Source organism: Drosophila albomicans, chromosome X, assembly GCF_009650485.2.
Source record: "Drosophila albomicans strain 15112-1751.03 chromosome X, ASM965048v2, whole genome shotgun sequence".
NCBI lineage: Eukaryota > Metazoa > Arthropoda > Insecta > Diptera > Drosophilidae > Drosophila > Drosophila albomicans.
Genome location: NC_047627.2, coordinates 23889637 through 23913278, shown reverse-complemented (window position 1 = coordinate 23913278; position 23642 = coordinate 23889637). Strand labels below are relative to the sequence as shown.

At 39.2% G+C, this 23642-nt stretch overlaps 1 protein-coding gene across 3 annotated transcripts in view; it reads left to right on the top strand.

Annotated features, from left to right (window-relative positions):
* LOC117578256 (pneumococcal serine-rich repeat protein) overlaps positions 1 to 22838 on the top strand; it is an 85209-nt gene extending 62371 nt beyond the window's left edge. For 2 of the 3 annotated variants that reach the window (XM_052004936.1, XM_034263676.2), the window contains exons 2-7: positions 2119 to 2253; positions 12933 to 13554; positions 15498 to 18734; positions 18799 to 18988; positions 19055 to 19174; positions 20104 to 22837. In XM_052004936.1, coding sequence (XP_051860896.1) covers positions 16469 to 18734; positions 18799 to 18988; positions 19055 to 19174; positions 20104 to 20290 — 2763 coding nt within the window. In that variant the 5' untranslated portion in view covers positions 2119 to 2253; positions 12933 to 13554; positions 15498 to 16468 and the 3' untranslated portion in view covers positions 20291 to 22837. Of the gene's footprint in view, positions 1 to 2118; positions 2254 to 12932; positions 13555 to 15497; positions 18735 to 18798; positions 18989 to 19054; positions 19175 to 20103 lie in introns of all 3 variants that reach the window. The other variant, XM_034263675.2, reaches the window with a different exon arrangement.
* The last annotated feature ends 804 nt before the right edge of the window (positions 22839 to 23642 follow it).

Genomic DNA, 23642 nt, shown 5'->3' with positions numbered 1-23642 from the left:
CCTTACTAACTATAAAAAAAATTTAAATCTAGGCAATTTAACATTAGACATATTTTTTTAATTTAACTTAATACTTAGAAATGCCGCCTTTGGCCTTAATTACAGACTTTACCCTATGGAGCATAAAATCGTAAATGGAACACAATTATTTCTTTGTTATATCGTATATCCATATTTTTTCTATACTTTGTTTTAGCTCATCCATAGTTTTGGGCTTTCGCTTTCTTTTTTTGGCCCCCATATAGGCCCCAACATTCTCGTTTGGACTAAGGTCTGGGCTGTTTCCTGGCCAATCTAAGGACTTAATGCCCAATTCTTTCTTCAAATTTATTATTTTTAGATAGAAAAATGTTCGATTTATCTGAATAAGTTGTTTTGGTAACAATCGGACACTGAGTAACTCACAAATCGCGCTCGATTGCAAGGTGCAGAATCATCCTGAAAAATGGGTTCTTCTTCTTCTTCACTTATGGACTCAATGCTAGGCACAACTCCACTTAAAATTATTTCTTTGTATTTTTCTGCATTGATCATACCCTGAACCATTAAAATTGATTCCGTTTTATATTTGGATATGCATCCCCATACCATAACATACGGTGAATGCTTTACTGTGGCTATGCAGCAATTTTCAGAAAACCGTTACCCACGTCTACGGCGCACCTTGAGAATTCCATCAGATCCAATGAGATTAAATTTGGACTCATCTGAAAATAGCACTCTTGACCAATCAGAATCAGTCCAATTTGAAGAAAGAATTGGGCATTAAGTCCTTAGATTGGCCAGGAAACAGCCCAGACCTTAGTCCAAACGAGAATGTTGGGGCCTATATGGGGGCCAAAAAAAGAAAGCGAAAGCCCAAAACTATGGATGAGCTAAAACAAAGTATAGAAAAAATATGGATATACGATATAACAAAGAAATAATTGTGTTCCATTTACGATTTTATGCTCCATAGGGTAAAGTCTGTAATTAAGGCCAAAGGCGGCATTTCTAAGTATTAAGTTAAATTAAAAAAATATGTCTAATGTTAAATTGCCTAGATTTAAATTTTTTTATAGTTACTAAGGTGTTCAATTGGAAAAAAATAGTTTTTGTTGATTTTTTTCATTATTATAACTTTTATGATTTTTTTCATTAAGTTTGCCATAATAGTGAAAAGTCGCTAAAACTAGGGTGAAACCAAAAACAACATTTTTTTTAATATTAAAAATAAATTTAAAATAAAAATTGGTATGCACTTTTATTAACATACCGTCAATTAACTTATTAAAAAAAAAAATTGGGCGAATCCGCAATCATATAATGAAACCACAGGCCCTGAAAGTTACAAATTCGTAACCCTTAAAAGTGCGGCTTTTTTTGTGGCGCTGACTGTATAATATAGTATAGTATTTAGTACATATTATATGAGTACATATCAAGTTTGTGCTCAATCGAAATTATGTTTTCATCGTCATCTCTCTTTACAATAATATACTACTATATACTATATTATATTCAATATACTATAAGTACAGAATAGGGTATATACTATACTATACTTTAAGTAAGTATAAGAATCATAGTATTTTATATGTATATTGTATATAGTAATATAATGCGAGCACATATCAAGTTTGTGCTCAATCGAAATTATGTTTTCATCGTCGTCTGCGCCACTTAACGTTAATTGCAAAACTCGTGACATTTTTGCTTTGCATATATGCAGGAGATGAACGTCTCTTCTTGAAGCTTGACAAAAGAATCTCGAGGCGTCGTCGTCGCCATTTTTAATTGTAACTGTAATTTAGCCATTGTGTTGAACGCTTTTGATGACGCAGCAACGAACAACGAGCACCTGAGAGTATGCAACGCTTTTTGTATGTGCGCCCAAAATACCAAGAAGAAGCAGAATGTGTATGTGTGTGCAACTGTGTGAGTGTGTGTGTGTAAGGTGTACAGCTGTGGCCACTTGGCTTACGTATCTTTGTATGTTTGTCGTTGTTGAAAATGTTATTTTTAGCTTACAAATTGTATGCTCTTCTCTCTCTCTCTCTCTCTCTCTCTATCTCTCTCATTTTTTTGATTTGCCACTCACTCATGCTCTCTCTTTCTATCTCTCTCTCTCTGTTGCAGATTGCCATCTGTGATGATTACAGCCTGCCTGTAGACTTTGTTAAGAAACGACCGTCCAGTTTCGATCCCTGCCTGGCCGAGGCAATACCAACGAATCCCGAGCATTGGATAGCACCGAGTCCACAAACTGAATTTGTAAGTACAACAACTCAAAACTCTTTTATTTCCATTTCTATTTCAATTGTGTTGCGCCTTCAATTATTTGGCATCCATGTTTAATTATTTACAACTGCATTCACAATTGAATATGAAACATGCCACTGCAATTGCCTTTTCATATCTGATCGTAATTTATTGATACACAAATTGCAAAAATCTGATTTGCATTGTTTTTGTGGAAAGTTTGTTGGCTGTCAAAATAAATTAGGTTCATAAACAAAGCTTCTAGAATAGGAAAAAAGTATCAACACCGGTAGTTATTTTAAATTGAATTCACAATTCATAACATAAAATTGCTTCTTTCAGTCAATTTTATGTTATCAAGGTAAATTGAATTAAGGGAAAAAACTTGAACTTAGAATAAATTACATATTTGTAATTGATTCTATACAGCTGCAATATTCAAATTCACAAATGTACAGACGAATTTCAAACCATATTTTTGTAGACAAAGAGGGTAAAAAAAACATAAACTGCTGCCAAGTTTATTTAATTTGCATTTAAAATTGATAAAACGAAATTGGTCAAAGCGCAAATTAAATGAACATAATTTTTGCAATTTACATATAAATTGTATATCAGATTTTTATAGTGAGGAACAAATAGTAAAATTTGTGCGAAGCTTTTTTATACTAGAACTTTAAAGTTTTATAGAAACAATTTTGTATGGGAAAAACGCTTTCTTACTGCCGGTCTTAGTTAATTTGACTGATAATCTGGTATATTTTGCACTCTAAGGTATGTTTTGAATGTAGTATCAAAATGGATTTTGGTATATTTTCAGTATTTTGCTTTTGCGGTATATTATTTTTGATATATTTTAAAATGCAATACGGTATATTTTGCAACTAAAATAACCATTGGTATATTTTAGTATTTTTCGGTATACATATTAATTTGGTATTTTTCAAAAGATTCCATAGTATTTTTTCACTATGAGGTATATTTTTAGTACAGCACTATATCAATAAACCAAATATAGATTTTGGCTTAGTTTTTAGAATTTCTTCGGTATTAATTTGGTATATTTTAAATACCGCACTATTTTGCTTTTGTTCAAGATGAGTAGCGAGTAAGCTAGCAATTTGTGAACAAAGTAGAAGCAATGCAGTGACAGTTAGAAACTCTTTAGATGGTTAATATGGTTGTTAATGCAAATATGAATATGCGGCGTATACTTAATATAGCATAGACTTTTTACTTTGCTGTGCATTAACAGTTAAACACGCTTCTAAACTTGAGCTAGAATTCAGCATAGAGATTAACAGCAAACTGCAATTAAAGTCGCTTTGTACGAAAAGTTTGCTTTTCGTTCGTTCAAAGCTAATTGCGAGCTGCATTAAATGAACTGCAAATTGAAAGCTTTTGCAAAAGTTGCCAGCAAACTTAAAGAGTGGAGTGAAGAGAATTGAAGAGCTCGAGGGCGGAGGAGGGGTTGCTATTGGTAAAAAGCAATTAACTGGCCTCGGGCAGCTAATTGATAAACTGCACGCACCGTCAACGATGAGAGAAGGATGATGACGAGGACAACAGCAGTCGACAGACGACGACGACGCATCGGGAATGCGCTAATGAAAAGCATTTCCTGCCTCTTCTCCCACCTCCCACCTTGAGTCCAGAGCTCGCCTTTTGATTATTTAAGCGTAGGCGAACAAAGCGTCGCTGCAACAATGCAAAAGTCTATTGGCTAAATATTTGCAAAACGAAAAAAAAAAGAAAGCAGAATACAAAAAACAGGGCGCATAAAAATGATAGGAAAACAGGCGGAAAAATGGCAAAGGGAAAACAGAAAGAGAGAGAGAGAGAGTTGCTCGACGGGTGGTCAGCCATAAAAACAGAGAGAAAGAGAGAGACAGAAGGAAGAGAGATGCAAAGTATTAAGAGGGCTGCCCACAAATAAAATGGCGAATGTGAATTTTATGCTTCCCACCCAACCAAAAAAAATCTCAGCGCGTTATCTGCGAGAGAGAGAGAGAGAGGCGAAGAAGCTGAAGCGGAATTCAGTTTTTTATGGCCACATGCGAAAAATATATATTTCGTTGTATTGTTTTGTTGTTGCTGTTGCTTTGTCCTTTTGCATATTGGTCGTAAAGTGAAAGCAAAAGCAACACGAGAGAAGAAGAAAGCGAAAAGCGAAAGCTGTGTGCGCCGCATGAGGCGCATAAAAAATGTTGTTGCCTGCCTGCCACTTGAATTTCTTTTTATTGAAATTTGTTTAGCCGCCAGCCAAAAGCGTATGTGTGTGTGTGTGTGTTGAGGAGGAATGTGGCGCAGTTTGTGGCGCAACTCGATGGGGGCAGAACAATTGCCAATATTTACTAATAGTTAGTTACAGCACAGAGCACAGAACACAGAAAGAGAGAGAGAGAGCACATCACGTAGTTGGCATCCATTTGCCATTCACCATTTGCCCATTTGCTGTGCCGTAAACGTTTCACTGACTGCGATTCGTGCTCATAATTTATGCTTTTTATTTGCACACGTAAACGCCTTGCTGCCCTCACATTTCCTATATGCTGTGTCTCTTTAATCAGCAACGTGATTTCTTAGTTGAACATTTTTGTATATTTCTAATAAGTGATTGTCATCTAATCAACTGCAGTATAGTGAGGAAATTCAAATTTAAAAATAATACATTCAAAATACATCTAGAGGCTACCTTATCTAAACAAGTTAGAAAACTGCATTCGAGTGAACGAATTAATATACCAAAAACTATTTTAAATGTACAGTTTTGGTATATCGATATTCTACTATATTACATTCAAAATATACCATAGTCTGCTATCTCATCTAACCAAGTAAGAAATCTGAAGTTGAGTGCAGACATTAATATACCCTGAAATACAGAAATATATTGCAATGTATATTTTTAGTATGTCGATATTCGTTAAAAAATATACTAAAGAGTACAAAATATACCAGAACAACAGTTGAGTGCGGAAATTAATATACATAAATATACCGAAATGTATATTTAGTATATCGATATACTTAATATATACAAAAATATACTATAGAGAACAAAATATACCAGATATTAAGCCATATTTAAATATACTGAAATGTATACTTTTAGTATATATTGACATATTACACACAAAATATACCAAAAATTGTCAAATCAAAGCAACTTGGCTCTTTTACCTACTGAACATTTTTTTAAGACTTTTATTTGATCGCAACCGAATTTCCAGGAATCAAAAAGTTTAGTGTAGGTTTATTTTTGTGTGCACCAAATTCAAATTGTTATTCAAATTAATTAGTATATTAATAAGTATATCTCTTACTTTTCCATATTCAAATTATTTAATCAATGTAGATAAATTTTAGAAATATCTTTAGAGTTTGTTTAGAGAATTTTAATCATTAATTCAACCTTAGAACCTTACTTTTAAATCGATTTCTTGTTAAGCATTTGCTAAGTTTCAGATGTCAAAGTTAATTTCTTGTTGGTTAACCTTTTTGTGGCTCATTCTTTTGGTCGCTCACTTGATGTCGGGTTTATTATCCTCTTAGCTCAATTATCGAATTATATCCGAATGATTGTTGCCTCACCCATTGTATTCTCCTCAATGTTTGCATTACGCCCCTTTTCTAAATTGAGTTGTGCAGTTTGCAAATGCATTCATAATTCCGCAAACAATTGATTGCCAGTTGCAGTTGCATTAACTGGACTATTGTATTGATTGGTCATTGTCAATATAAGAAAGAGAGAGAGAGGAAGAGAGAAAGAGAGAGGGAGAGAGTTTTACGAGAGTTACCGAGTTACGAGACTCATGAATATTTGAGTGCTTCAATGAGTGCTCGTCCGTTGTGCACATTCAAATGCACTTCTGAGTGTTTTGCAATAAAAACTGTTCAGTATGTGTGTGTGGCACACGACCTCTGACCTCTCACTCTCAATTCTCTTCCCTCTCTACTTCTCTTTTTTACTCTTCTTCTCCCTTCTCGCCTCACTTAGCTGCCACTTGTGCGCTTCCTGCCTCCAGCGCAACAGCATTTAGCGGCCTCTATTGTCTGTCCCCCTCTCTCTCTCTATCTCTATATCTTGCTCCTTCTCTCTTTCTCTATCTCTGCACTCAGTTGTCTCCCTCTTGCTCAGTCGCTGCCACAGTTATTAATGTAATTTTATCTTATGACTTTTGTTTTGCGTAAACAGCCGCGACGCGTGTCCATATATAAAAAGCCCTCGGCTATGTGTGCGTGTACGTGTGTGTGTGTGTATGCGTGTGTGTGTGCCACATTTATGCGCTGCATGTGTTGCTCTTTCTTTTTTTTAGTTGTTGTTTTTGGTTGGCGGCGGCAACTCACGTTTTAATGGCGACGCGCGCGACATTTTTCGATATGAAAACCTTTTCCAACAGGCTGCCTCTGTCCCCTCCCCCCACTCTCTCCTCCCCCTCGCTCTTCCGCTTCCGTTTGCCAAGTCTGCTCTGCATTGTGAAGTGCAGTTGGTGGGAGCTCCGAGCTCTGAGCTCTTGTATTACTCTCCATGGAGTAATATCAGCGATAACTCAGCAGCTTCAACACAACACGTTTTATTTCTAGGTGTGTGTGTGTGTGTGTGTGTGTGTGTGTGTGTGTGTGTGTGTGTGCGTTGCGGTCTTTTTGTTTATTTCAATAACTTGGCGACGGCGGCTTTTGTGTGTTTCGCTGCCTGCGTTTGCCGTATTACTCATACGCCGCTTTGTCTAGCTAGAAACTAGAAAAAACGGAATCAAACAGTAAAAATGCAAACAATAACGCCGCAGTAAGCAGGCGCAACAACGAATTGGGAATGCTCTAAAAACGAGAGATTCAAAATAGTTCAAATTTAGTATATTTTGAGGAGGTATATTAATATACCAAATACTGTAGCAAACAAACAGAACTTCTATTTAACACAAGATACAAATATTACACATTTCGTATATTTAGGGAGATATTTAGTATATTAATATACCAAATAGTGCAGAAAGCAAGCGCAACAACGAATTGCTCTAAATCCAATAAACACAAAATGCTATAAATTTAGTATATTTTTAGAAGATATATAGTATATTAATATACCACATAGTGTAGCAAGCGGGCTCAACAATGCATTCAGCATTCTTTAAAAACAATATACAAAAAATACTTACAATGAGGTATATTTTTCGAAGAAATATAGTATATTAATATACCAAATAGTGTAGCTATCAAGTATCGAATTAAGTATGCTCAAAAACAAAATACCAAAAATTCTAATTTATTTTGTGGAGATATTCAGTATGTTAATATACTAAATAATATAGCAAGCAAGCGCAACAACAAATTGACTATGCTCTAAAAGCAAAATACTTAAAATGTAATAATATATTTTTAGAAGATATAGTATTTTAATATACCAAACAATGTAGCAATAAGATACACAAAATGCACATAATGTAGTATTGAACGAAATTTAAAAAAATTTAGTATATTCAAGGAGATATATAGTATTTTAACAACAAATTTTCACATTTTTTAATGTAAAATACTTAGCAAATAAATCATTTACTGAAGTAAAACATTTCTCACTTTGTTGTGCACAGATTTTAATACTTTTGTTCGATTTTTATATTTCCTTTTTAATCCCCTTCCCATTGACTAAAGCTTCGCTGCTCGCAACTCAATTTAAAATAGAATTCTTAGAATTTTAACCAAAAAATAATCGATACTAATTTCAATAAGTTGGCAATTATTGAGCAGCTTCCTCAGCCGAAAGAGATGGCAAAAAAAAGTTAGTCAAGCTCTTAAGCTGAGCATTAAAAAGAATATAAGAAGAAAATATATGTTATGTGTGTTGAACACTTTGTGATAGACATCTGCATAATGTTGCTGTTGGCTAACAAATCGTATTATGTTCATAAGCAGCCAAAAGACAGCTTCAATCATAACCTTAGCATAAATTTGCATAATCTCCCATTGGCTGCAACCCTTTTGGCTTCATTTTCTATTTCTATATCTATTTATTTTCGTAGGAGACTTATTACGACTCTTTTGGGGATTCCGTTTGCTAGTTGGTCACACAGTTATGGGACCCGACGGAGCGAGCGTATTAAAAGCACTCGTCATAAGCATTAACAGATAGACAGCTAGACAGCGAGAAAGTGAGAAGGAGATAGAGAGAGTGAAAGAGAGAGAGAGAGAGAGAGAGAGTTTTTGTCTGCTTCGCATTTTAGTTCCTTTCGAAGGTAGAAAACTTTCAGCTCGTTAGTTTGCACGCTTCTTACGGCTGCTGCCACATCATCATCATCATCAACATCAGCATTATCATTATCATCATTCGGCAACGTTTTCATTAACGTTCGCATAAAAATCACGTTGCTGCAGCAACAACAACAAAGACTGCGATGATAACAATGGGAACAACGACCGTTAGACATTGAGAGAGAGTCCGTCTAACCATTTTGATTGTAGTTTGTCTAGCCTGACAGCCATTCTCCTCTCATGCCACATGCCACATGCCACATGCTACATGCCACTTGCAACACACACTCACAGTTTGCTCAGCCCTCTCACATTGATTGAGAGACACATTTCACATTTGGTAGCAGCCAATCGAACTGAATTCACGTTTCCCGATAATCAAGGGCAAATATTTAAAGAGCAATATGTGTGTGCACAATATGTGAATAAGATTTCCAATTCACCATTCAACTTGGCATTCAACCCCCCTTGTGAAATATTTAAGCAGCGATGACAACACACGCCACCAAAAGAAAATATCGAAGCAAAGCGAACATGAAATATGAGCTCGCATTTCACTTTTGGATACTTTGCATTTCATGAGGATTATTGGATTGCGTGAAAAGCATATCGTAGTTGTTGTTGTTGTTGTTGTTGTTAATGATTATGGCATTATCTCTCTGACAAGCACACTAAATGTGTTAGATATCTATTTAACTGTCAATTTAATTGACACGCAAATTAATTGTTATAGCTAACAACAAGTGTATTCTTAAGCTGACAATTAAAAAAGAAGTTGCCAGAACAGTCGAGAATAGTTTAGTAAAGTAATTGATGATGATCTATGTAATATTTACTATCCATAGCTTAGTAAATTGTTTATAATATGAATCATTTTAGAATGGAAGAATGAAGTAAGATTAGTTTCTTGAACGTTCGTTATTTCTAACTTCTCATTAAACATCGCTGCCAACTCAAACAAACTATTGAGCTGCCAACCTTTTCTTTAACAGCGCTGCCAACTCATACAAACTATCGAACGAGGGTTTAACTTTCGATATATCTTATTGAAAAAATAGCTTGCTACTCATCTTAAGTCTCTCCAACTCAGTTTGTTTATGAGAGAACAGGCGAGAATAGTTTGGTAAAGTAAATAATCATGATTAAAGCTTTCTATTTAAAACTATCTAATAGCTCTTAATACAATTTAATTTAAAATACTCCTTCAAATAGAAATGGATAACGAAAAGTCAATTTTATTCATTGCTTATCATTCGTTCGCTAACGACGAGCTGCCAACTTGTTTTTAAACAGCGCTGCCAACTCAAACGAACTATCGAGCTGCTAACCTCTTTTTGAACAGTTATGCCAACTACAGAATGGGTTGTTAACTATCGATATATCTTATTAAAAAATAATTCGCTTTTTATCTTATATGTATGCAACATAGTTTGTTGGAAAATAATTTAGTAAAGAAAATAATGTTGATTATGTATTAATGAAAAAGAAGTTACTACTTTCCTTAAATGTATGCAACATAGTTTGATTATAAAAGAAGTGAGCGAAAAATAATTAAGTAAAGTATATAATTATTTTAAGAGCTTTCCATGTGAAACTGTTTAATATCTATAGATGATTGTCAGTTTATTCTGATTCTTAAAATAGATTCCGAAAATACAATTTTATTGAAGTAGGCTTAGACTAACTTTTATTCCTTGTTTTTCGATATTTTGCCAATAGTGCTGCCAACTCAATCGAACTACCGAGCTGCCAACCTCTTATTGCGCAGTGTTTCTAACTCAAACGAACTATCGAATGAGTGCTTAACTATCGGTATACCTTATTTACAATAGTTTAAGCTCGAATACACAAAATTAAGGAATTTTACATAATAATAATTAACATTAGAACTAACACTTTAGCTGCTATTTCACCAGCAAATGCATCAGTTAGCTTTAAGGCAAACTTAAGCTGAAAGTTGAATTCATCTCTCAGTCAACATAGAATAGAAACACCTAGAACACATCCCTTGGAATGTGAACCCCATCAGCAATATGCCAACTGCATTGTCTCTGTCTCATTTATGAGTGTCGAGTCGAGTCGAGTTGAGTTGAGAGTTGCGAGTCGAATTATCAGCAACCTGGCAACCTGCCACCGAACCACAAACAATGCGGCTGTTAGGGGCAACTTAAAAGAGAGAGAGAGAGAGTTGGAGAAGGGAAGCAGAAGCAGAGTCTATATAAAGTGTAGATTTGCATTGCATTGGTTTCCTTTTTCCCCCCTCAAGTTCAAAGTCATTAAAAGTGTTTTTTGTATTTCGTTTGCATCGATGAGGAGCAACAGCAACAGCAGCAGCAACAACGAGAACGGTTGCTGACGACGCAGTTGCTGCTTAATTTATGTGTTTCAATTAAAAATTCCTTTCAATTTCAAAGTCCGAGCAACAATAGCGACCATTGCTTAGCCCCCTCTTCGTCTCCTCGCTCTTCTTCCCTGCTGTTGTCATGGCCAACAACAGCCGCAGAGAGTGGCATCAATTTCCTTGCTTCGCTTGCAACATGGACCCCAAACCCAAACCGAGGCGAGGCGAGGCGAGGCTCTCGTCACATGGTTTGCTACATGTAACGGAAATTTATGTTTAACAATAATGCGCATATTTACGGCCACAACGAAGGGAGAGAACTATAGCGAGGAGAGAGAGGAGAGAGAGTGGAAGGGGCACAGTCTGTGGCTGCTGTTGCTGCTTATAATGTGTGCACATTAGGGACACGTTAATGTCGTTGTGCGACCTGATGTTGCAGTTTTGTAATGTTCAGCTATTTGTCATGCCAAGCCGGACTCACGCTGGACAGCGGCTGAGTGCTAAGAGCGTCCGACATCAAAGGGAAAAGGGGAAGAGGGAAAGGGAATGGGAATGGAAATAGCAACGGGAACGGGAAAGGGAAATGAAAATGGCAAAGGAAGCGAGACAAGTTTGTGTGATAGATAGTTGAACACGGATTGATGGATAGACAGCTGGATAGACAGATAGAGGAATTGATGAAAGCAACATCACGAACTCATAATCTGTCAGTGCAAGACGTGCAACCTCACTGCCTGACATTTGAGCAGAGTTTGTGCAGTTTGCAGTTGAATATTTGAACAGCAGATTAGTTTATTTCCAGCAGCTTTCAAGCTAGGACTTGTTTAAACTGTGTTAGGTCCATTAGATTATTTTTTACACGTTTCTACGTGGGTTCGGTTGCAGATCTCTGCAAATATTAAAGCCACAGTGCTGAAACTTTGTTTATATGCTCAAATTTAACTTATATCTGAGCTGAATATCCGTTGCTAGACTTTTAAGCAGAATTTATGAAATTTGGTTGAAAAATACTAGCTGCATATTAGTTTATTTCCAGCAGCTTTTAACCAAGAGAACCAAGTAAGGAAATAGTTGTTGTTAGATTATTTTGCACATGTTTCTATGTGGATTCTGCATCAGATCTCTGCAAATATTAAAGTTACAATGCAGAAACTTTGTATGTTTACTCAGCCTTACTTCTTATGTGAACTGAATATTTGACTTAAGCTTGTAAGACTTTTAAGCTGAATTTAAGCATTTTAGTTATATAATATATACAAACTTTACTTTTACTTCAAACTTGAACAACCCAGAGAGCAATTAATCTTTACATTGTTGTTGATCCTCTGCACAACTTTTCACGAGTTTCCACACGGGTTCGGCTTTAGATCTCTGGAAATGTTGAAGCTACGCTGTTGAAACTTTGTTCATTTGCTCAGATTGAGCTATTATTTGAACTGAATATCCTAGTTTGGATTGTAAGACACTTAATAAGAATTTGTGCTGTTTAGTTGTATATACAAACAAGCTTACATGCGGCTTCAGTATCAGATCTCTGGAAATGTTGAAGCTACACTTCTGAAATTTCGCATATTTGCTCCGATTTAACTTTCATCTCAGCTAAATGTCCGAGTTTTGATTGCAAATTACTGCACAACATTTCACGAGTTTCCACACGGGTTCGGCATTAGATCTCTGGAAATGCTGAAGCTACGCTGCTGAAATTTATCTCAGCTGAATATCCGAATTGACCACAAATCGAATGGGGAATGCAGCACATTTGTTTTTCGTTTAATTGAAATTGACTTTGCGGCCAGCGCGAATCGAAGGAAGGAACTGAAAACCTAAAAGCGCTTAACGAGTTGAGACCGCTGTCGAGAGTGGTGGCATATGATTGGTGGTTGCTGGTTGTAGGTTGGTGGTTGTAGGTGGATGGTTGCATCGACATGAAACACGCACATTTTTCAATTAAATGCCAGCGAATTGTAATTGAAACGCAAATCAAATTAGTTTGCAACCGCAATTGCAGCAAAAAAAACAACACAACAAACAGCGCGAAAATGTTAACGCGTTCTTTTTTTATCTCCTCCCTCAACGTTTTTTCTTGTTTCCTCATTTCCAGCTGCCATTTAACGAAGCCCAACAAGCGACATTGCAACAACAGCAATCGACAGCAGCAGCAGCAGCAGCTGTGCCACCGCCGCCTGCCCCTTTGTCGACATTGCCGAGCCAAGCGGCGAGTGCAGCAGCGGCTAGCACCAGCAGCAACAACAACAACAATCCCAGCAACTGCAACAACAGCAACCAACAACAACAGCAACAGCAGCAGCAGCAATTGCAGCACGTGCACAACAACAACACGTTGCCAGCTGCACCGCAGCAACATCAGCAGCAACAGCAACGTGCAACGCTGCAGCATCCGCCGCTGCCCAACAGCAACATCAAGCAGGCGTCCGTTAAGCTCATCGAGGGCTACTCTGACCCAAAGGATACGCGACAGCACAAGAAAGTCTATCACAAGAAGGCCAAACGTCGCTCAGCGCCGCCCCACAAGCGACAGCAACATCATCAACAGCAGCAGCAGCAGCAGTTGCAAACGTTGCCAACGCCACGCGGACATCAGCAACAGCAGTTGCAACAGCAGCAGCAGCAACAACAGCAACATCTGCAGCATCGCCATTCAACGTACAACAACAACAACGGCAACCACAAAAAGGACAAGCGCAGCAGCCATTACAATTCAGGTAAGTTCAGCAGACAGCAGACAACAAACACTGTGGCAACATGTTGTCCAAATGCGAAATACTATATATACATTTTAGTATATTTTAAAGTTTATTCTTGTGGTAGCAACTTAATTCAGTTTTAGCTCAAGTACAAATGGTTATTGCTGGCAATATACATTGAAGATAATATTGTACGATACAAAAACTTGCTCTTTGTAAACTTGTTTTTGTAGAGAAACTCAGACGTTGATACTTTAAAGCGTTGTAAAGGCAAACCTCAATCACCTAAGAGTTGTAGTTGTCTAGAAAACATTGCATACTTTGGGGGTGCTTCTGAAAGCTAGTTAATTTGAGTGTCATAGCAGTTAGCTAATGCAAGGCAACGAGTCACACAAATTATCCAATTATAAAAGTAGCCAAATTTGCTCATTTTAATTGTTTAGTTTGTTAAAATTGTTTTTTTTTTTTGCAAAACAAATTGTTATTGCGGGGAAAGTGAAGATAATATTATAACACATGAAAACTTTCTCTCTATCTGCTGGTTAATTTAAGTGCCATAGTAGTTAGCTAATGCAAGCCAACGAGCCACCCAAATATTCAATTAGAAATGCAGTCAAATCTGTCATTATTAACATGCCTTTTTGTAGTAGCAAAATGGTTATTGCAGACAAAATAAATTGAATATATTGTAGGACAGAAGAACTCTCTATTTCTTTCTCTCTCTCAATCTCTATCTCGCTCTCTTTGAAGCCTTCTTTTTTTAGAGCAACGCAATTAGACATAGAATGTTGCATAGTTGTTGATTGACTGCAAGATAAAAGACAAATCTATATCAACTATTGCTCTAACATTTGATTAATTAGTCGATCGAGGTGTTTATGTTTATTAAGTAATTGAAACAGTATAAGCAATTATTTATAATACCATATTAACACTTTGTAAAGAAACTCATTTAGACCCAACATCATACTCATATAACAAAGACGTAGTCATTTAATGTGCTGCCTATAAAAAAAAACATTGCATACTTTTTGGATACTTCTGAAAGCTAATCAATTTGGGTGTTACAGCAAAGAGTTTGTGCTTGACAAAAAGCCACACATAATATTCAATTAGAAATGAAGTTAAATAAGAATATCATTTTTAAATTTTGTAGTTTATGAAATTGTTTTTTGTAGCAACAACTTTATGCAGCTTAACCTCAACATTGAAGATAATTTTGTAACACACGAAAACTGTCTCTCTTTGCTAGTTGAGTATCATAGCAGCCAGCTTGTGGAAGACAAAAAACCACCCACATAACCAATTAGCCAAGCCAAAGTTAAGCAAGGAGTTAACAACGGCTCATCATTTTATTAAGCAGCACTGAACTGAAATTACCATTTACATTATTAATAGAAATATGTTGGTAAACTTTAAAGAGCTTGCTTAAAAAGCTTAAGCAATTTGAAATAAGCGCTCTGCGTAATCCTTAAATTACACAAAGCATTGTAACGAGGTTTGCTGCTTAGAAAATCCTTAAATTACACAAAGTATTTTAACGAGGTTCTTTTTTTGGGGGGGTCAGACGCTGTGTGGCAACGTGCTGCATTGCTGAAAGCAGCAGCAGCAGCTAGTGGCAATTAGACGCACTTGCCGCCGCATTCTCTGGGACGTTGAATGTTGGCGTCACTGTGGCGACGTTGCCATCGCTGTTGCGGCTGCAAAGATCAGCGAGGCGTTAAATAGCAACTGGCAGCCCATTCGACTGAGACGAAAAAGCGACGCATTGCCGGGCAGCCAAGCGCCTAATAGACTGCAACATAAAGACGCGGACAGAGAAAGGGAGATAGGAAGAGACTGATAGGGAGAGGAAGAGAGAGGGAGCTCCGAGAAGATGCCACTTGGGTTGCCTCATTTGACTACGTCGCAACGTTAGACTTCCTTTGATTCGCTTGCTAATTTACTTTGGCCTCTTACAGATTCCTCGGCACCCAAATCCTCCGACGAGGAGGCGGACATCGACGAGGAAGTCGAGCGCATACCGCCACCGCCGCTGCCACCGCCACCGGCAACCGCAACAGGAGCCGGAACCGGAGCCGGAGCAAGCGGTTCAGGGGCAGCTGCTTTGCTCAATTCGCCGGACAGCATCTCGGATGATTTGGTGCGTCCGCTGCCGCCACAATTACAGCGCAGTCCACGCAAATTAACCGTTGCCCAGGCGGAGCACAGCAAGCGTCAGCCATCGCCCTACTACTACTCGGATCTGTTGAAGAGTCGTGACAAGGACGAGGACAAAGACAAGCAGGAAAAGCAACAACAGCAGTTGCAACAACAGCAACAGACGCTCGAGCGTGAGGCTAAACAAAAGTGCCGTCAGTCGACAGCAAGTGAGCCGCCGCATCAGACGCAGACACTGCTCGGAGGTTACAGGAAGAGCAGCAGCTTGGATGCGCCACAGCAGCGCGAAGAGGAGCACGACGACAACGACGACGACGACGAGGAGGAGGACGAAGACGACGACGACGACGAAGAGGACGAAAATCCTCACGAACAACAACCGGATCAGGATCTCGATCACGAACACGATCAGGAGCAATCGACACCGAAGCGTTACAGCTTCACCGAGGAGGGCGTGAGGATCATACGCTGCGAGACACCGAGCACCAGCACCTCGGAGGAATCGGACTGCAGCGAGTGCCTCAAGCGACGCGAGTGGCATGCCCGTGCCTTGGCCTTAGTGCGCAAGACGTGCAACGTTCAACCGCGACATCAGCAGTTGCCCATTAGCAGCGGAGAGTTGCAACTTCAGTTGCAGCATTGCGACGCCGGAGAGGGCGAATTGCTCAAGTGCTGTCCACCACCGGGCATAGGAAGCGACCCGGGAATAGGAATAGGAGTAGGAGTAGGAGGAGATCGGAATAGAGATCGGGAGCGGGAGCAGGCGGGGTCGATGCCGCCGCACCGCCTGCTGGGCCCAGCAGCCGTGTGCGGAGCCTGCATCCCGACGCCAGGCAACAACAGCAGCTCCGTTGGCGGCGGCGGACTGGGCGATGAGCTCGACGAGCTCGAGGAGTACTTTCGGCCGCGCAGCATCTTCTACGTGCATCCGCATGGCGTGCACGAGTGCGACGAGTGTGCGCCGCCAACAGCAACAGCAACAACGACAACGAAATCAACTCACAATTCCAATTCTAAATCGCATTCAAAGCCAAAAACAAAGCCAAAGCACCCCAAAGTAGGTGTTGTAAACGCACAACGAGAGGAGGAGAGAGCGAAGGAGGAGCAGACGAAGCAGAGTCTCGAGGAGGAAGACGACAACGAGGAGGAAGAAGAGGAAGGCGAAGGAGAAGGAGACGAGGAGCACGATTCGGACAATATGGCAAGTCGCCGACGACAAATCTATGAGACGGCATTCGATTGCAAGATTGCCAAGTCCGATGACGATCTCGATGAGGTGGATCGCATCACCAATCACTCGGTGCTGCTGCAGCTGAGCAATGGCAACAACGAGCAGCTCTCGAGCAGCAGCTTGAGCAAGTCAAAGTCGCGACTTGAGTGCAAGCGGGCCAAGAACAGCAAGAACCAGGCGCTGCAGGAGCAACAGCAGCAAACCCAAACGCAGGAATCTCCCGACGGAGGTCAACAGGTGCTCCAGGTTCAAGCGGAACTCAGTCAACTGCAGCTCAGCCAAGTGGATCAGCAGAATCAGAATCAACAGCAGCAACAACAGCAACAGCAATCGACTAGTGTTGCTGCGGTGTCGACGCAACAATTGCCGGCACGTGGCTACACGCCGTCGCCCCCCTCGACGGCACCGCTGCCGATCAAGTTCCCCGGAAAACACGAACGCTACATGAACAGCATCAAGAGTGCGCCCAATTTGCCAGCGGCGCAGCCAGCGCATCCGCGATTGCGGGACCTCCGGCTGCCGCTGCAATCGCTGCGACAGCAGCAACAGTTGCAGCTGCACTGCGCCAGCAGCAACGACAACAGTCTCACCGACAGCGCCTATGTGAATCCGCCCTCAACCAACTCGAACTCCGCCTCCGTCTCGGCCTCGGCCTCGGCCTCGGCCTCAGCCTCGGCTTCGGCTTCAGCCTCCGCGGTCGCAGCTGCCGCGCGACGTCCGCGCAGCTTTGTGCTGGAGTCGGGACGTGTCTTGGAGCTGCGACGCAGCGCACAACCGCAGCGTCATCAGCATCATCACTCGCATCACCAGCAGCAACATCAGCAATCGCAGCAGCAACAGCTGCCACACGGCGTGGCACGAAGAACGTCCCGACATGCGAGCGGACACAACTACAGCTCAACGGAGAGCATCGCCACCTCGAGCAGCGGCGGGAGCATGGAGTCCCTGCGGTCCAGCACCAGCGAGGGTAATCGCAGCACCTCCAGCTCCGAGTCCCGACACTCTAGCTCCCTTAGCTCGCATAGTTCGGAGAGCGGCAGCGGAAGCGCCAGCTCAAGTGTCGCTTATCCGTTGCGTGCACCTCCCGTGCTGCTTCACTCGAAGCTGCACATTCTCAGCCCCATCTCGGACAAGTCCTCGCAGGAACCGGCCTCGGCCAGTGTCTCGGAACAATCGCAGCAGCCGCCACCGGCAACAGCATCTGGAGCATCAGCTGAGGAGTCAGGGATTAAGCCAAGCACCGAAGTCTCGCTCGCTGTGCCGCTGCTGAGTAAGCAGCGTAGCGGAAAACAGACGTCGACGACAGCGCCCAACAAGGCGCTGCTTCAGTTGGCAGATGAGCTACTCGGTTCAGACAGCGGCATCTCGCTGCATTCGCGGGAGGATGGGAAACCTCCGCAGCTGCAGGGACTGCAGCGTCTGACGCTCCCCAAGCTGCAGCTACAAGGCAACAGCAGTCTGCCACAGTCGGAGGCAAGTGCTGGCGTTGCTGCTGCTGCAACGGGTGGCACAGTGGTTGGCGGAGGTGCCACAGCATTGCCGCAGGAGTTGCGTGATTTGCCTTTCGATATGCCGAAGTTGCGACGCCGCAAGACGCTGCAACAGGAGGCGGCCTGCACCTCGGGTAGCGCCACTTCGGTGGACCTCGGAGATTTACCCTTCGATATGCCAAAGTTGCGACGACGACTGCGCGCCAATCAGGCGGAGATCAACAATCTGCTGATGCACAGCACCGAGTCGAGTGGCATCTCGCAAGCCTCCTCCAGCCATTCAATGCGCGACGAACAGAAGTTGGCCAGCAAGCTGGGTGAGTAGAGAGGAAATTGCAAGTTATTCCATTCCATACTAAGTCTCCCTCTCCCTCTGTTTAGATACTGCGCTATTCCGACAGAATCTCACACTGAATCTGAATGAACCGCGACAGGCGAGCAAACAGTTTGGCAGCCTCGATCTACGGGGTCTGAGCAGCCACAAGGAGCTCAACATGAACATGAATCTGTGCCAGGGTTACGTCACCGCTGTCGATCTCATCGATGTGACCATTCCACTCGAACGTCAGGGGTAAGTCCTCAATTTTTTACCATTGTGTACACAACTAAACTTTGTTACTTGTTTCCTTATTCTTAGCTGGTATCATGGCGCCATCACACGCATCGAGGCGGAGACAACGCTGCGTCCGCTGGCAGAGGGATCGTTTCTAGTGCGCAACTGTGAATCCACCAAGCAGGACTATTCCCTTTCACTCAAGTATGTCACCGACAACAAGAGTATCGAGTTTGATATGAGCTAACAGCTAAGAATATTCCAATAGCAAAAGCCACAGCTGTACCTAAGTAGTTAGTCTTAAGAAAGCTTTAGAGCTGAACCAGAACTGAGTAGATTGAATCTAATTTAAGTGACTAAACAATAAGACATATGTTACTACAATATATGATCTCTGTGAACTTATTAACACCTTTACAAATTTGCATTTCCAAATTTATAATTTGTTCATTTACAATTTCTATTTTGTTAATTTACAATTCCAAATTTATAATTTGTTAATTTGCAATTCCAAATTTCTAATTGGTTAAGCTGTCAATAAGTTGGCTGAAAACATATCATATGTCTTATTTTAGCAATTAAGGAATTACAATTTGTATATCCTCTACTCTTTATAGGCTAAAGAGTTATTTACAGGCTGTCCGTATGATCTTAGAGTCTATAAAAGATAGGGCCACAATTTTGCAGCTGTCGGATCCTAATCTATTTGTTTGGTAGTTAAGAATATTTAGAATGTAATAGCATTATCCTTAATATACACAAATTAATATTCGGTATGCTAGATATACTAAAATATGCCAACTTCTATATTTCCTATATTGATAACCAAATATAGGCTTTAGTATATTTAGTATATTTGTTATATTAATAACCTAATCGTTTATTAATATACTAACTAAAGATTTTGGTATATTAAAAATACTCAAATACACCATAAGCTAATGTAAGCTTAAGTATATTTAAGTATTTGTTATTGATTAATTTTGCTATACTAATAACTTAATACCAAAATACCAACTAATATTTTTGGTATAGTTTAGAATAGTTTTGTAGGTAAGTTTAGTATATTTTAAGAATAATACCGCACAGACAGCATTTTTACTGTCAATCTAATAAACCTTTCTCTCTTCCAGGGGTGCCAAGGGTTTTATGCACATGCGGATCCAGCGCAACGAATCGGGTCAATATATCCTGGGACAGTTCAGTCGACCATTCGAGACAGTTCCCGATATGATAAGACACTTTTGTCTGAATCGATTGCCGGTGCGTGGAGCGGAGCACATGTGTCTGATAGAGCCGGTTATAGCGCAGCTGCTGTAGGCAGCGGCTTTAACAGTCGATGAAGAGTAAGAACAGAATTCCACAATACATATTGAATAGCATATAAACAAAGTCAAGGAAAGAAGAAGTGGGGATGAAGAAGAGTACTTATACTAATTATACTCGTATAATACAATATATATTTAGTACGTCTATGCACTAGTTATATGCTCTTAGTCTTAACTAAACTGTTTCAACTCGAACTCAAAACTCGAACTAATTTCTGTTTGCAGCACAGACATCAAACAAACACAAACACACACACACAGACACAGAGAAACGAACTATGTAGTTTAGAGTTAAAGAAGTACGTAGCACTTGCAGACAATACCACAGAGAAGAACGCATACATAGAATACATGATACATAATGATTGATATACATGCATACGATACGATAACACGTTATTAAGCTATACGAGATCCATAAACATATAGGAAGAGCACTTGAATCAGTTGATATGATATATGATTTGACATGTTTACACTATAACGATAACGTAGTACACGATAAATGACACGAAAAACTAACACTTAACGATCATCTCGAATCTAGCAATATCACATAAATATGTACTTACAAAGTCTAAGAATACTACGTAGCACACACACACACATACTCATACATCAATCACAAACTTACACACACTCACTTAAAGCCCCGTTTACACTTTCGGGCATCTAAGGCACGTTTACACGATATTACAAAACGATTAATAGTAATAATGTTTAGATTTGCGCTTTTGTCGGAATGTTTTTAGCGGATGCAACTCTAAGCAAATTTGTTGATTAATTTTATGTTCCAAACTAAATACATATATATATATATATGAATATATATATATATAGATACATCTATCTTATATACATATACACACACATATTTATATATATATATATAGACATATATGAGGCATAAGTTGTAGGAGCAGGCGAGATGTGGAATAATATCTTTTTTTTTCCTAGTTTTAGGCCAGGCATGCAAAAGTAGAACGCTCAAAGCGCTTTTGATTATTGGATATGAGTAGTTTCGGTTAATCGATATGTAGTTTTTCGATAACGATAACGATAACGTACGGCAAAGGATATAGCAACGCATATGAAAGCTCGGTTTTAAGTGTTAGTTTCTAATATTACAAAAAAACAAAAAAAAAACATAAAAATCTAAAAAAAAAAAATCGAATTCGAATGAGATTGCAGAGTATATATGGTAAAGCTAAACATATTTAGTATGATATATACACTCACATATATATATTCTTACTATTTAAATATATATATATATACAGACACAATATTAAAGAGCAGTCAATGGTTTTTTGGTTCCAGTAAAAAACAAAAGTGAAAACAAACGAGAGACAAAAGAGAAACAAGAAAGAATTGCAAGAGAAGATAAAGTATTTTTGTTCAGTTGATCGGATGATATTATGTGCAATATACAATTACTATACATATATATATTTTCATTCTTATTTAAATGAGGTTATGTTTTATCTGTGCCAAAGTACTTAAGTATTATTATGATTACTATGTTTATTAGTTGATTAGTTGATGTAATTAGCAGTTTTTTGCATGATTTTTACATTCTTACATTTACGTACATACATTGTTGCCTAATTTCACATTTACATTGTTGCCTAATTTCTAATCTTTGTGCAATAGCATGAGTTGACCTTTTTTGCGAGTTGATTTCTCCAACAATTTTGTAGCTTTAAGTTGTGCAACATTTGTCTAGCCACATGATACGATAACAATAGAAAAGAGCAGAGAAGAATGAGACAGAAATTAACTAAAGGAGAGAATGCTTTTGTACATACTTGAATTATATTATATATATTTAAAATGTAATAACAAATATGATTTCGATTTGCAATACAATTCTAAGCATAAGATTTCCATAATACATAATAACAGAAAGAACAGAACAGAACAGTCATGAAAAGAAGAAGGGAGCAACATAGAAAAGAACGAAAATTGAAAGTTGACATCCCTCCTCCTCCGCTCCCAACCAGAAGAAGTATAGCAACAATTTTTGAGGCTTCCATCAGTAGCAATAAAGAAAAAGAACCTAAGAAGGAGAACAATAGTTGAAAAACACTCACACACATGCATTACTCACGAAATACTATCTACTCGGTATCTATATATCTACTATATAGTCGATTAGTGTGTAGAGTCGGGCAATCGCTCGCTTCCGTAATTCTTACAATCTATATTCGAGATTTCTTCGATTTAGAGAACACTCTTTGAGACATTCTTATTTTTTTATGCAAACACAGACACACACACACGCATAGATAAACATCACATGTGTTTGTGTATCTACGTATCTTAACTAAACAAACCGAAGAACAACAACAACAACACCAACAAAACCAGACAAAATAATTATAAATTATATTAATGAGAGATGAAAACAATGAACAGCAACAAATGCATACAAATTTAATATGAAACCAAAAAAAAACAACAACAAATGAACGAAATGTATTTAATAAAAATATAAAACAAACAAATAAAAACTTGCAAAAAAAAATATAAATAAAATTGTATTTTGTGTTTTATTATGTATGTATATGAATACCGATCGATATAATCCTACGCCAGGATACGACAAAAATATGACACATGTTGTAACAAGGATATACTTTTTTTATGCTATATTTCCGCCATATCCTGTCCGATTTTAAAAGGACATGCTTTTTTGTACTCACAGGCCACAGGACTATCGAATGCCATCCAAGGATTTTCAGGATTCCATCAAAAATTATTCGCCAGATTTTTCAACATTTTTCTAAGGGGGCATGCAAAAATTGCTTAAAATTCACAAAATCGATCTTATCTCGGTCATTTGAAGGACGACAAGGATGTCCTTTGGCACATAGACACTGCTAATCGAGATCAGTCGAAATGCAAAACAAAAAGGACGAATGTCCTTACAGGGGCGGAGATAATGTGAAAATTTTCTTCAGCTAAAATTGGCTATAACTCGGCCGTACCCTTGCGTATCCTGGCGAGTCCTGTGTCAAACGATGGCTAATGTGTAGACCTATTAGCTGACCAAAGGACATTCGAATCGTTCTTACCGTGTCCGAGTTATCCTGGATTTTGTGTTTTTCGCTTGTTTCCTTCGGCCTTCGCAGCGAAATTTTACAAGTGTTGGATTCCTAGATGACCCCATATTTTGTTGATGCCGATCGATAGAGTTCGTCCTTGCGATGCGAACGAGACATGTCCCGACATTCTGCGGCAGGATACGACGGAGTTATGAGCATTTTTCTATATTTATGCTCATATGAAATGACGAACCTAAAAGTATGCAACAGAAATTTTCGCAAAAAAGGCATCTCAAA